General features: G+C 38.6%; 1 protein-coding gene across 3 annotated transcripts in view; it reads right to left on the bottom strand.

The window, feature by feature from the left end:
• ABCG2 (ATP binding cassette subfamily G member 2 (Junior blood group)) overlaps nt 1–12584 on the bottom strand; it is a 131160-nt gene that overhangs the window by 27146 nt on the left and 91430 nt on the right. For all 3 annotated transcript variants that reach the window (XM_007074694.3, XM_007074693.3, XM_042984209.1), the window contains exons 3-6: nt 8848–8907; nt 7854–7968; nt 7114–7266; nt 4282–4439 (exon numbers count right to left, since the gene is read on the bottom strand). In XM_007074694.3, the coding sequence (XP_007074756.1) occupies nt 4282–4439; nt 7114–7266; nt 7854–7968; nt 8848–8907 (486 nt within the window). The remainder of the gene's footprint in view (nt 1–4281; nt 4440–7113; nt 7267–7853; nt 7969–8847; nt 8908–12584) is intronic.

Raw genomic sequence — 12584 nt, 5'->3', positions numbered from 1 at the left:
CAATTCACCATTCTCTACTGAATGCTGTTAACATACTTACAGATGACAAAAATATCATGCATTCTCTAACTGAACCCGAACCCCAGACCCATTAGTTGGCATCTTCACTTATATGTGCAACTGACATCTCAAACTTAAGATATCTAAAATCTTCCTATTGCTTCTTATCCTAGCATAGAGACTTGCTTATGAGGGCATGGGCATCAGAGGAAGCAAGGTAATGACAAGGAGGGGATGTCATTAAAGGTGATGTGTTTGGTAGCTTTTAAAAAAGTGGGGGTTAGGGAGCAGTCCCAGAGGTAGCGGGCAGAGGAAATGGCCAGAGTGACTAAGAGATTAGTAGTATTTAACAGTTAAGTTACTTGGCTGACCAAGTAAGTAAATATATTGAGATAATGACAGCTAAGACTTTGTCTGTCTAAAAAATCATTTACAAACATGGAAAGGGTGGGGCACCTGGGTGGTTCAGTCAGTTAAGTGCCTGACTCTTGATCTCAGCTCAGTCATGATCTCACAGTTCGTGAGTTCAAGTGCTACACCAGGTTCTGCTCTGATAGCACGAAGCCTGCTTGGGATTCTGTCTCTCCTGCTCTCTCTGCCCCTTCCCCACTCATGTGCTCACTCTCGCTTTCTATCTCAAAATAAATAAACATTTTAAAAAACAAACAAACGTGAAAAGGGAAAAGACTAAAAAGAGGACTCATGTTAGACTAGATTGGAAATTTTACACATTCTTGAGTTTTTTAATACACACATACTAACAGAGCAATAGTTACAGATGTATGTTTGTATCTATCATTCTATTCAAAATATATATATGTATACACATATGTAATTAATATTCCATATATTTTCCAAATAGAAATAGGTGCCTGGCTGGCTCAGTCAGTGGAGCATATAACTCTGGATCTCAGGGTTATGAGTTTGAGTGCCATGATGAGTGTGGAGATTACTTAAAAATAAAATCTTTGATAAAAACAATATAAAAATATATTTCTGTGTTATATATATACACATACATAACGCACATGTACACAAATATTTCCTAGGTATGTCTGCTAAGTGGGTCTGGAAGCAATGAAACTTCCAGTGTAGTAGCAGCAAGCACACTACACTAAGTAAGCAGATCTTGGTTTCTAAATTCTGACTACACCAGAAGGTACCGGGGCTCCTTAGAGAAACATCTGACACAGGAAAAGGACAAGATGAGCCTGGATCATCTTGTTGACCAGGAAGTAGAGAAATGCTTGAAGAATGATTAGGGAGCATGTCAAAAGGACACAAAGCTAGACTGAAGGGGCTTCCAATGGCCAAATCAGGGCTAATTTAATCATAGAAAATAAGTAATAGCAGATTATAATCTATTGACTAAAATAATATGAGTAAAATGAATAGAGAAGGAGGAAAAGTTCTTGGTAGTAGAATGCCAACTAATATATGTAGAAAGAATGATGTAAACACAAAATCACTTGGCAACCATCACACCAATAATTGATCGAGGCAAAAGTTGTGAGTACATGCTAAAACTGGTGGGTAGAGATTTAATGAGAAACAGGATATGGACATAATAACCAGTTATCTCCCCTGACAAAATATTAATCAATTACAAAGGGAAAAATAATTACTTCACAGCAGGTACACCCAGCAGACACCAACATGACCAGCTGATGGTCGTGAACATCACCCATGGAAAAGTCAAAACCATGCACACCCAGCAGACACCAACATGACCAGCTGATGGTCGTGAACATCACCCATGGAAAAGTCAAAACCATGCAGCCCCTCTCCTCGTTAGGGAAATACAAATCAAAACCACACTGAGATACCACCCCACACTGGTCAGAGTGGCTAAAATGAACAAATCAGGAGACTACAGATGCTGGTGAGGATGTGGAGAAATTGGAACCCTTCTGCCCTGTTGGTGGGAATGCAAACTGATGCATCCACTCTGGAACACAGTGTGGAGGTTCCTCAAAAAAATTAAAAATAGAACTACCCTATGACCTAGCAATAGCACTACTAGGAATTTACCCAAGGGATACAGGAGTGCTAATGTATAGGGGCACAGGTACCACAATGTTTATAGCAGTGCTTTCAACAATAGCCAAATTATGGAAAGAGCCTAAATGTCCAACAACTGATGAATGGATAAGGAAGATGTGGTTTATAGATACAATGGAATACTACTTAGCAATGAGAAGGAATGAAATCTGGCCATTTGCAGCAACGTGGATGGACCTGGAGGGTATTATGCTAAGTGAAATGAGTCAGAGAAAGACAGATACCTTATATTTTCACCCATATGTAGATCTTGAGAAACTTAACAGAAGACCATGGGGGAGTGGAAGGGGGAGAAAAAGCTATAGAGAGGAAGGGAGGCAAATCATAAGAGACTCTTGGATACTGAGAACAAACTGAGGTTGATGGGGGGTAGGGGGGAGGGGAAAATGGGTGATGGGCACTAAGGAGGGCACTTGTTGGGATGAGCACTGGGTGTTGTACAGAAACCAATTTGACAATAAATATACAATAAAATAAATAATAAAATAAAATAAAATAAAATAAAATAAAATAAAATAAAATAAATCACACAGCCCCTGATTTTTGCACAAGAATACAACATCATTTCTGTGGTATCCCTACCAAGAATTCATGGCCTGAGTCTAGTCATAGAGAAACACTGGATGCATCCAGGTTGAGGGCCACTCTACGAAATGTACTCTTGAAGACAGATAAGGACATGAGAGCCAGAAAAGACTAAAGAACTGTTCAGAATTAGAAAATATTTTAAAAATCATTCCTGGAGAAAATTCTAAGCCAGAAAGGAGAAAGAGACACTTTTGGGACAACTGGTGAAGTCCAGCTGGAGTTCATGGGTTGGACGGTGGTGCTGGCAGCAATGTGGACTCCTTGGCTGGGAGGTGTGTAAGATGGAATTGTAGGAGGAGTGTCCTTGTTTCTTAGAGTTATACTCCAGAGTATCTAGGGGTGATGGTACATGATGTCAGAAAAAGACTATGTGGGGTGGAGGGACGGAGGGAGAGCAAATGCACATAAATGGTAACAGTTATTTATTATTTATTTATTTTCTTTTTATTATTTTCTTTTCTTTTTATTATTTTTTTTATTATCTATATTATCTTTTCTCCATTCTTCCATTTTTCAGGTCCCAAATTTTAGAAACTCATTCTTTCAATAATCACTTCCCATGTCCAATTCATGAACTAATTCTGTTGGTTCTATCTTTACAATTGATCCAGAATCCATGACTGCTCACCAACTCACCACTACCATTCCTAGTCAAAACCAGCATCATATCTCCACTGAGCTAATACAGCCTCCTGACTGCTTTCCTTATACTCACCTTGCACTACAGTCTTTTCTCTACACAGCTGCCACTCTGCTGTTCTAGAACTCCCTAAAAGTTTCCCATGTAACCTAGAGACAATAAAAGCCACAGTTCTTACAGTGGCCTACAAAGCCTTTGTAATCTGCCACCCACTCAATTCCATCTCATGTTCTATTCTGTTATGGACTGAATTATGTCCCCCACCCAAAATTCATGTTGAAGTTCTAACCCCTATGACCTCAGAATACACCTGTATTTGCAGACAGGGTCTTTACAGAGGGACTTATGGTTAAACAAGGTCATATGTGGGCCTTAATCTAAGTGAGGACGCAGATTGAAGATAACTACGGACAAGCCAAGCCAGGGAGAAAGGCCTCAGAAAAAACAACTCTACTGACCCTCTTATCTTGGGCTTTTAGATTCCCAAGAATATGAAAAACTAAACTTCTGTTGTTTAAGTCACCCAGTCCATCGATACCACGTTATGGCAGTCCTAGCAAACTAATCGATAAGCAATCCCCATTCTACCTAGTTCACCAGCATCCAGTCCCTCTGGCCTCCTTGATATTCTAAACACTCTGCCTCAGGACCCACTGGCTCTTCCCTCCAAGGAGGACTCTCTTCTCCCAGACATCCAGGTCCTGCTTACTTGCTCGCAGCTCACATATCACATCATTGAGGTCTTCTCTGACCATCCTACTGTTTAATATAGCACCCCCACCCCCACTACAGCCATCTTTTGCTACGCTCTTACCGTGCTTCATTTTTCTTGAAACGCTTATATTTGTCGATCAACTGTTTCCCTTGAACAAAGACAGAAGAAATTGCACTCACTGCTGAATTCCCTATACCAAGAAGAACACCTGATATACAGCAGGTGATCAGATATTCTCTCAGCATGGATGAGAGAATAATGTTCCTATAGCATTTACCTCTTCAGGAGCAAAAGGACAGCATTTGCTGTGCTTGAGTCTAAGCCAGTTGTGGGCTCATCTAGGAACAGGATGGCTGGATCAGTAATAAGCTCCATTCCTATACTAGTCCTTTTTCTTTCTCCTCCAGACACACCACGGATAAACTGAGTTCCAACCTAAAACACAAATATCATTATTAACAATTACAACCACAGCCACTATTGTTTGTGGAGGTCCTACAATGAGCTGACCCTGTAAGAGGCAATATCTCATCCCTTGCTTATTCAAAATAGCAAGTAAATAAAAATGTCGGAAAAGAGGTAGGTTTCGCTTTAATAAAATGAGTAAACTGAGGCTCAAGTCAGCTAAGTGGCTAAGCCTGATGTGAAAGCCATGCTTAACAGTACTATATATTCCTTACCAAGTCAAATTAGAATAGTAAAAGATTTGGCCCTGGCATACTGAAGTCACAAACCAAAAGGGAGATAAAGGTAGGAGAGGAGAAGGGGAAAGCATCTATAATTTATTAATCTTCTTACACTCTCCCTCCTCACCCCTCCAAAAGTCCTCAGCGTGGTTTGGAAAACAGAAAGTTCACTTTCTATTATACCACATTAGCACTTCTTAAATCACCATAAGGCTTCTCAAATTGACCCTGCATATATCCCAACTCACTGCAGAATTCCTCACTCGTTCTTTCAGACAAATCCAGAAGACAGAACATTCTACAGGGCAACTGTAGTCTTTTCTTTTGGCTCAGTCTTTTCAACTAGTCGATGTCATTGTATGTAGTGGGGATGGAGGGGACAAGAAGGTTTGGGGGGAGGTAGGAAGCAATTCCTACATTAAGAGTCTTCAAAGAGATAATCAAGTGCTACTGATGCCCTTGGCTGGATCTTGTAACAATTGAGCTGTAACAGACATTTTGGAGACAATTGGGAAAATGTGAATGAATAGGGGCTTAACGTAACTGATATTAAGACACTGTTAATTTTGTTAGTTTATAATGGTATTGTGGTAATGTAGGCAAATGTCTTTTTTTTAAGATGCATAATCAGTTTTCAGGAGTGAAATATGATATTTATAACTTTCTCTAAAATACTTCAAAAAAATACTTCAGAAAAAAAAGCTGAAGCACATATGGGATAAGATGTCAACAACTGGGAGATCTAGGTGAATGTTATTAGTATCATACCATTATATTAATTATACTATAATCATACAATTAGGATAGTAATCAGACTATTCTATGTTTAAAATTTCATAAAAAGTAAAAAAATGTTGAAAGTATTTTCAATCAATTAGATAAATAAATTCTAAGAAGTGAACAACTACCTTCAGCTCATTTCCCAGGAATTCTATGCAAATAAGTTAGGGCAATGGCTGTCTATTTGTAAAGAAGTTTTACCTAAAAATAAAGATTGGAAAGCACCTTACTAAAAAGACAAAATGAAAAACAGAGCCAAAGCAAAGGAAACCCAAACCCATAAACTCATAAAACAAAAGTAGTAAATAGTGGCATCCCGGAGTGCTGCTTCCAAGCAAAATATAGCAAAATACACTTAACCTTTTTTTTTAAATGTCAGTATCACAAGAAGCAGCAGCCAGCAGAATGCCCCCTTTCTTCATTATCTCTAAGTCGAGGATAGATTTCACAGGGGGATTAAACTATTGCCACCACAGGCTCAGTTAGTAGAGGGTACAATTCTTGATCCCAGGGTTGTAAGTTCGAGCCCAAAATTGGGTGTAGAGATTACTTAAAAATAAAATCTTTAAAATAATAAAGAATGCTAAACTACAGCCACCACAATCTAAAAAGCTCATCTTCACCCAAAGCTTCAAATGTCTTCCCAGCAAATCTTTCATCCCTAGTCATCAACTGTAAAGTTCTCTCATTCATTTCATTTCTTCCTCCTGACTCTGCACAACCACAAAAGGATTTATTTTTGTCTCTCTGGCCCCAAACTGTTATCTCTAAAACCTAAGAGCCCAGCACATAACAGACAATATGTAAGTAAATATTGGCAGAAGAAAGGAAGATATGAAGAGGAGAGGGGAATAAGAGACAAAAGTACCAAAAGAAAGGCTATAGAAAAACGACTGGGATGCTACACAAATTAGAAATAAACCCTAAGTTAGGGGTGCCTGGATGGCTCAATTAGTTAAGCATCTGGCTCTTGATTTCAGCTCAGGTCATGATCTCACGGGTTTGTGAGTTTGAGCCTCACATTGGGCTCCTTGCACTGACAGTGTGGAGCCTGCTTGGGATTCTCTTTCTCCCTCTCTCTCTGCCCCTCCCATGCACACACTCTCTCTCAAAATAAATAAGCTTAAAAAAACAGGAATGAAACTCTACTTTGACTAAATATAATTTTGAAAGCCAAATTATAGCAAAGTGAAACGTAGAGCCAGAACCCTTGGATTTTTGCCATTTAAGAATTCCAGAAATATACCTCAAAAGCAATGGAACAAAGTCTCCTGGAGGAAGAGGAAGAAGAGCTAAAAGGGGAAAGAAAACAGGAAGAAGGAAAGTTAGTGTAAAGACAGTGGATGACCCATGACAAACGGTGTGGGAAAGCGTCAAGAGCTATCATCACATGGAAAGGGCCTTGTGCTCTTTGCAAAGACACTTCTATATACTAGAGCACACTGCCACACTTCATTTGCAGGGTTCAAACACTTTTAGTTTTTTTCTGGCTAATTTCCATCTCCATATTATGTTTTTCTCATCTTTACACAAAGCAGTCACTTTTGACCACACATATTATAGAAAACTTCTGAATAAGAGTTACACTATCCACACAGGTAAGATCCTATTTGCCAGCTATGATCCTGTTTTTTCCACATTACCTTGGAATCCGCCACTTTATCCAGACCTAACTCCTGAATGACCCTGTTAATCCGTATATTTTTTTCATTAGTCGTCATAGTTGTTGGAAGCCGTAGAGCTGCTGAGAACTGTAAATTTTCTCTCACCGTCAGAGTGCCCATCACGACATCATCCTTAAAGCAAAATGGCATTTGAATAACACGTATTAGGTCTTTTCTAATACCATCACCCTTAAGTACATGTAATGTAATCCACAAGAATAACACACTCAATTTAAAGTCCTAGCTAATGATGTATTTGCAATCATACAAATGACAACAACTTCACATATAGACAGCTGAAAAAGCATGATGGCATAATTTTCATTCTGTATCGGTATACCCAAAGAGACACAGGTCATTATGATTATTACCAGCAGACATGTCAGACTGCTTTATACAGGATTTACCAGAACATCTTTCTAAGCTCGAAGAAGGACAGGGGTGAAGGTAGGGCCAAAAGGGAATTCAGTAGTGTCTTATGGAAATGATAACTAGAATGGATACCATTGCCCTTACCATGGTTATATTCCAGATTCTCCCTGCCTTTTCATTTCACACTACTCTGAATCTTACGGGGGATTATGAAAAGCTGGTGGAAAGAAAACTGGTTCTATGAGCATGTCATATAGTCAGTTGGAAGTACACTGAACTATCAGCCAAGGTACTTGCCCACATAGAAATAGAAGCAAGCTAAAAAAAAAAAATGCATAAATACTTACTTGTACCACATAACCTGAATTACATTTGAAATTGGCAGGTCGAGGTGCTCCATTTATCAAAACATCCCCAGATAATCCATGTGGATCTTTCCTTGCAGCTAAGACATCTAACAACCTATGAGAGGACATATACGTTGTGGTTTTTCTCCAACTCAGGCTGTATCTCTCGGCTCCACTGAATCCAAATTCTGCTCAAGTTAGAAAATTAACTGATCGGGGCGCCTGGGTGGCGCAGTCGGTTAAGCGTCCGACTTCAGCCAGGTCACGATCTCGCGGTCCGTGAGTTCGAGCCCCGCGTCAGGCTCTGGGCTGATGGCTCGGAGCCTGGAGCCTGTTTCCGATTCTGTGTCTCCCTCTTTCTCTGCCCCTCCCCCGTTCATGCTATGTCTCTCTCTGTCCCAAAAATAAATAAAAAACGTTGAAAAAAAAAAAAAAATTTAAAAAAAAAAAAAAAAAAAAAAAAAGAAAATTAACTGATCAAGAAAGTCTATAGATTACCTAAAATTATGTATATTTTTAAATTCTTACCTTCCCTTATTTAGTATATGCTACAATAAAGCCCAAAGACATGAAACCGAGGCACTGTTGGCTGATCCAGCACAGACTTCCGAAAGAACCTTCCAGGCTGTGACCTTGGGGGGTCTCAAGGCAAGCAATGTGCTCCTTTGTCTAAGACACAGGCCTTAACTTATGCCTTTGGCTCCATCTCCCCACTTTATATTTTCTCCCTCCTTTCTCTCCCCATAGCTCAAATCATAGCCAACAGCTGTATGCCAATCATGTCCTGTTATCATGTCCTGTTAGTAAGCTGACCAAATAAGATTTCCCGGTCCTTGAAACAACCACAAGCTAGCACTATTGCACGTTACCCACAGAGCCTAGAACCAGACTAGATAGGCTGCAAATGCTCAACAAATACATGCTCATGTAAAAATAATCTTGAAAAGCACATTTAAACTGCAAAGAAAAAGCTGACTTATATTATTATACTCACGAAGATTTGCCTCCACCTGTGGGTCCCAGAATGGCATTGAGGCCAGGTCTCATGATGCCACTGTAAACACAGAGACATACCAATTTAATAGCTTGTTTCAAAACTGGTTCTATTAATTTAGGGTCTGCATTTAATACACTCAATGAAAGTGATTAAAAAAAAAAACAAGCACAAACCAACTCTTAAAAGAAAAAGACACTGAACTGTCAATTAACATAAGTCCCACATACAAACGAAGTTAATCAATACTCAAGACATCTAAGAAAAATGGCTTGGGTCCCTCTAAATTCCTTTCACTTCTTCTCTAAATCATTTATATTTTTTGAAAAAGGACACAAGGAAGTTCAAGTTTCCTCAAAGTAGCAGAGTCTAGTGAAACATCTCTGTTAACATTTATCCCCCCAAACACAGTGTAAAGACCTTCAGTCTTAACTAATGTTCAGTGACATTATCTTCAAGTCACCTCATTTGCTACTTAGTCAAGTTCTACACAATTAACAAGTCAATGGACTTCTAGAATCCCCAGTAAGAGTGTTCTCACTGCTTAAATCTACTCAGACTAAAAAACAATATATCTGAAGTAGAAAGTCAATGGCTAGAATAAAGCACCTCACAGTCAATGGCTAGAATAAAGCACCTCACAATGGCTAGAATAAAGGTAAAACAAACAAAAAACACATCACCCGTTCTTAACCCTCACAAATTTTTTACTAAATTAGAAATAGTAAAATATATATTCTCAATATGTATCATTTTCTTCCTTATAAAGTTTCAGGTAATTGGACTGGGAAATTCTCAGTGTAGAAGTGATAGATGCCACTTTCTGTAGGGGACAACTTAAGTTGTCACAACTGTAAAATGGCTGGTGGATGCTAGGGTGAAATGTAGCTTTCACTCTGTTACTCAACTATGGTGCCTCGCACAGAAACACTGCACAAATACAATGAGTTTGGTAAACTAGGAACAAGCTGTAGAACAGAAAAATCTCTTATTCTTTCAATGACCTCTTCTCTTCCCCCCATCCCCAAAAGTAAAAAGACATACTGGCTGAGTGAACTTTCAAGATGCATTTATCTGTAGCTCTTGATTCATCTTCTTTATTAATAGCTACCTAGTAACTGTTTCTAAAATGACCAGAAATAAGCTTGTCATTCACTAAGACTTCATTATCAGAAAAAATCTCCAGGTTTTAAAAATATTTACTCAAGTAAAGACCAACTAATCCTAAATGATTAGCCCAAAATTGAATGTGAATGTTCTAGGACAATTTTATAGGTCCCCAAGCTGGGCTTACTTTGGCACTAAACCCTAGCATTACAGAAAACAACAATAACATACAACCACAAATGCAAGAAAGAGTTCCAGTTGGGAGCAGTGGCTAATTCTCCCTCCATTCATTCAACACAATTATCCAGTGACTACTACGTATGTACAAGACACTCTTCTAGGACATGGGACAGAGAATAGAACAAAGTCCTAGGCCTCCTGGAGTTTACAGTCCAAGGGCCAGCAAAAAAGAGCTGGTCACCTGTTTTCTGTTTTCATAAACAAAGTATCATTGAAACAGAGCCACACTCATTCATTTACGTCCATGGCTGCTTTCACACTACAATGACAGAATTGACTATTTGCAACACAGATGTATGGCCCATAAAGATGAAAATATTTACTATAAGGCCCTTTATAGAAAGTCTGTTGACGTTTGTTCTGGTTTATGGTCTACAATCCCCTTGTTTCCCCACCCTGCCCTCCACTCTACTATCATCCCTCCGAACTCATTTCCCACCCTTATTTACTGCTTTACAGCATGTACATGCAGGAAAATCTCCCTCACTGTATTGTAAAACTTTGTCAACAAGATGGTGCAATCTTGTGTCACCCCCCACCCCACCATAGCATGCAGCACAGTGGTACAATGGGTAGATCATTGAATACATCAAATGAAACCTAGCTAAAGGATTCATGTCACATCTATCACATTTTAGTGCATAATGGTTAATCCTCTGGTCTCATTTTATGAAGAGGTCCATGCCATTCCCACTGCTTGGAGCTACCTTCCCTCCCTACCTTGTTCTACATACACACTCTTCACTCTCTCTCTCATTCCCCTGGGCCTCCAATTTAGGATTAGGGGCTTTCATGGTATTTTCTAATCCCCCTATCTGTCCCTCTAAAGAGTAAAGTGCTCTACTTGTATGAATCCACCATTAGACTAGAAGGTTTCTGGAACAGAGGACATAACTGTGTCACTAACATCATATACAATGCCAAGCACCTCATAGACACTTAAAATGTATTGAATAAATGAGTCTCTACATTTTTATAAATGACAGTTACTTACAGGAAATCTAAAAAAAAAAAAGTTTTCAATAAAAACAAATGTCAAAAGACACCTGGGGAGCTCAGTTGGTTAAGCGTCTGACTTTTAATTTCAGCTCAGGTCATGATCTCACAGTTCGAGAGACTGAGCCCCATGTCGGGCTCTGCATTGTCAGTTTGGGATTGTCTCTTTCACTCTCTTTCCCCCTCCCCCACCCCCCACACATGCACTCTTTCTCTTTTTTCTCTTGCAAAAATAAAAATAAACTTTAAAAAAATGTCAAGAAGTAGGAAAAACTTCTTGACAGCTAACAGAACACAGGCTGTGAAGGGAGATGGAAGGAACAGAGGTGACAGCTAGAGGGCAGGGTAATTACTTATATTAAGGAATAAGAAAAGTAAGCAAATCAGTAAGTATATTAAGGATAATGAGAACCAGGTTTTTTATTGAGATATTTTATAAAGAAAGAAATGTAGAAAGAACCCTAGGTATAAAATTAGAATTGAAGGTATTACTGAGAAGTCATGAGTTTTAATCTATATACACAGATATAGAAAGCTTTAGGTACATGTATGTGTGTATATATATATATATATATATATATATATACGTATATATATATATGTTATGTATATATATATACGTATATATATATATATGTTATGTATATATATATGTATATATATATATGTATGTTCCCTAGGTCTACCCACTGAGAAGGCCTAGAAGCTATGACATCCCAATGGCAACGAACATTCCAAACACCCAGATCTTGGTTTATAAATACCATCCTCCATGAAAAGGAACAACAGCTAATTCCAGGTCTGAAGCAGGGTAAGTATTCAGGGAGTCTGAAACTTCTTGCTGTGTCAAGAAAATACTCAAATGAGAAAATATATCAAAAGAACAAGGTAAAAAAAGCAAAGGTCTCCCACTGACCCAATCAGGAACAGTAAGATTATCAAGAAGAATAATGATAATAATGCAATACTATTGAATGGTATTGAATATGAAATCCATGAGTCTATACTGATATAAAGAAATGACTGAAGAAAGGAAGAATAGAGCTTTTTTTTCTTTTAGTAGACTACAATCTAATCCATACTGAAGAGTTGGATGAAAACAGAAAAATCACCTTTTGATAGCTATCATAGTGATTGTTACTGCTGACTTGGGAAGGAAGAATCAATGGGGGCTAAAGCTGGTGGGTTGAAGATTAATGAGGACTACAGTTTTGGAATAATGTCAGAGTATCTCCCCTCATAGTATTTATCAATTACAAAGTAGAAATGGTAACATTACGGCGGAAAAGGCTGGTAGACACCAACATGACTAAGTAATCAAGGTTCAAGGGTGAGACAGAAAAATACCAGGTTGGATGAGACAAAAGACACATGATGTGGTGGTTAGTTAAGTA

This window comes from Panthera tigris, chromosome B1 (genome assembly GCF_018350195.1).
Source record: "Panthera tigris isolate Pti1 chromosome B1, P.tigris_Pti1_mat1.1, whole genome shotgun sequence".
Taxonomy (NCBI): Eukaryota; Metazoa; Chordata; class Mammalia; order Carnivora; family Felidae; genus Panthera; species Panthera tigris.
The sequence above is the reverse complement of the archived record's forward strand: the minus strand, read 5'-3'. Positions and strand labels throughout refer to the sequence as shown.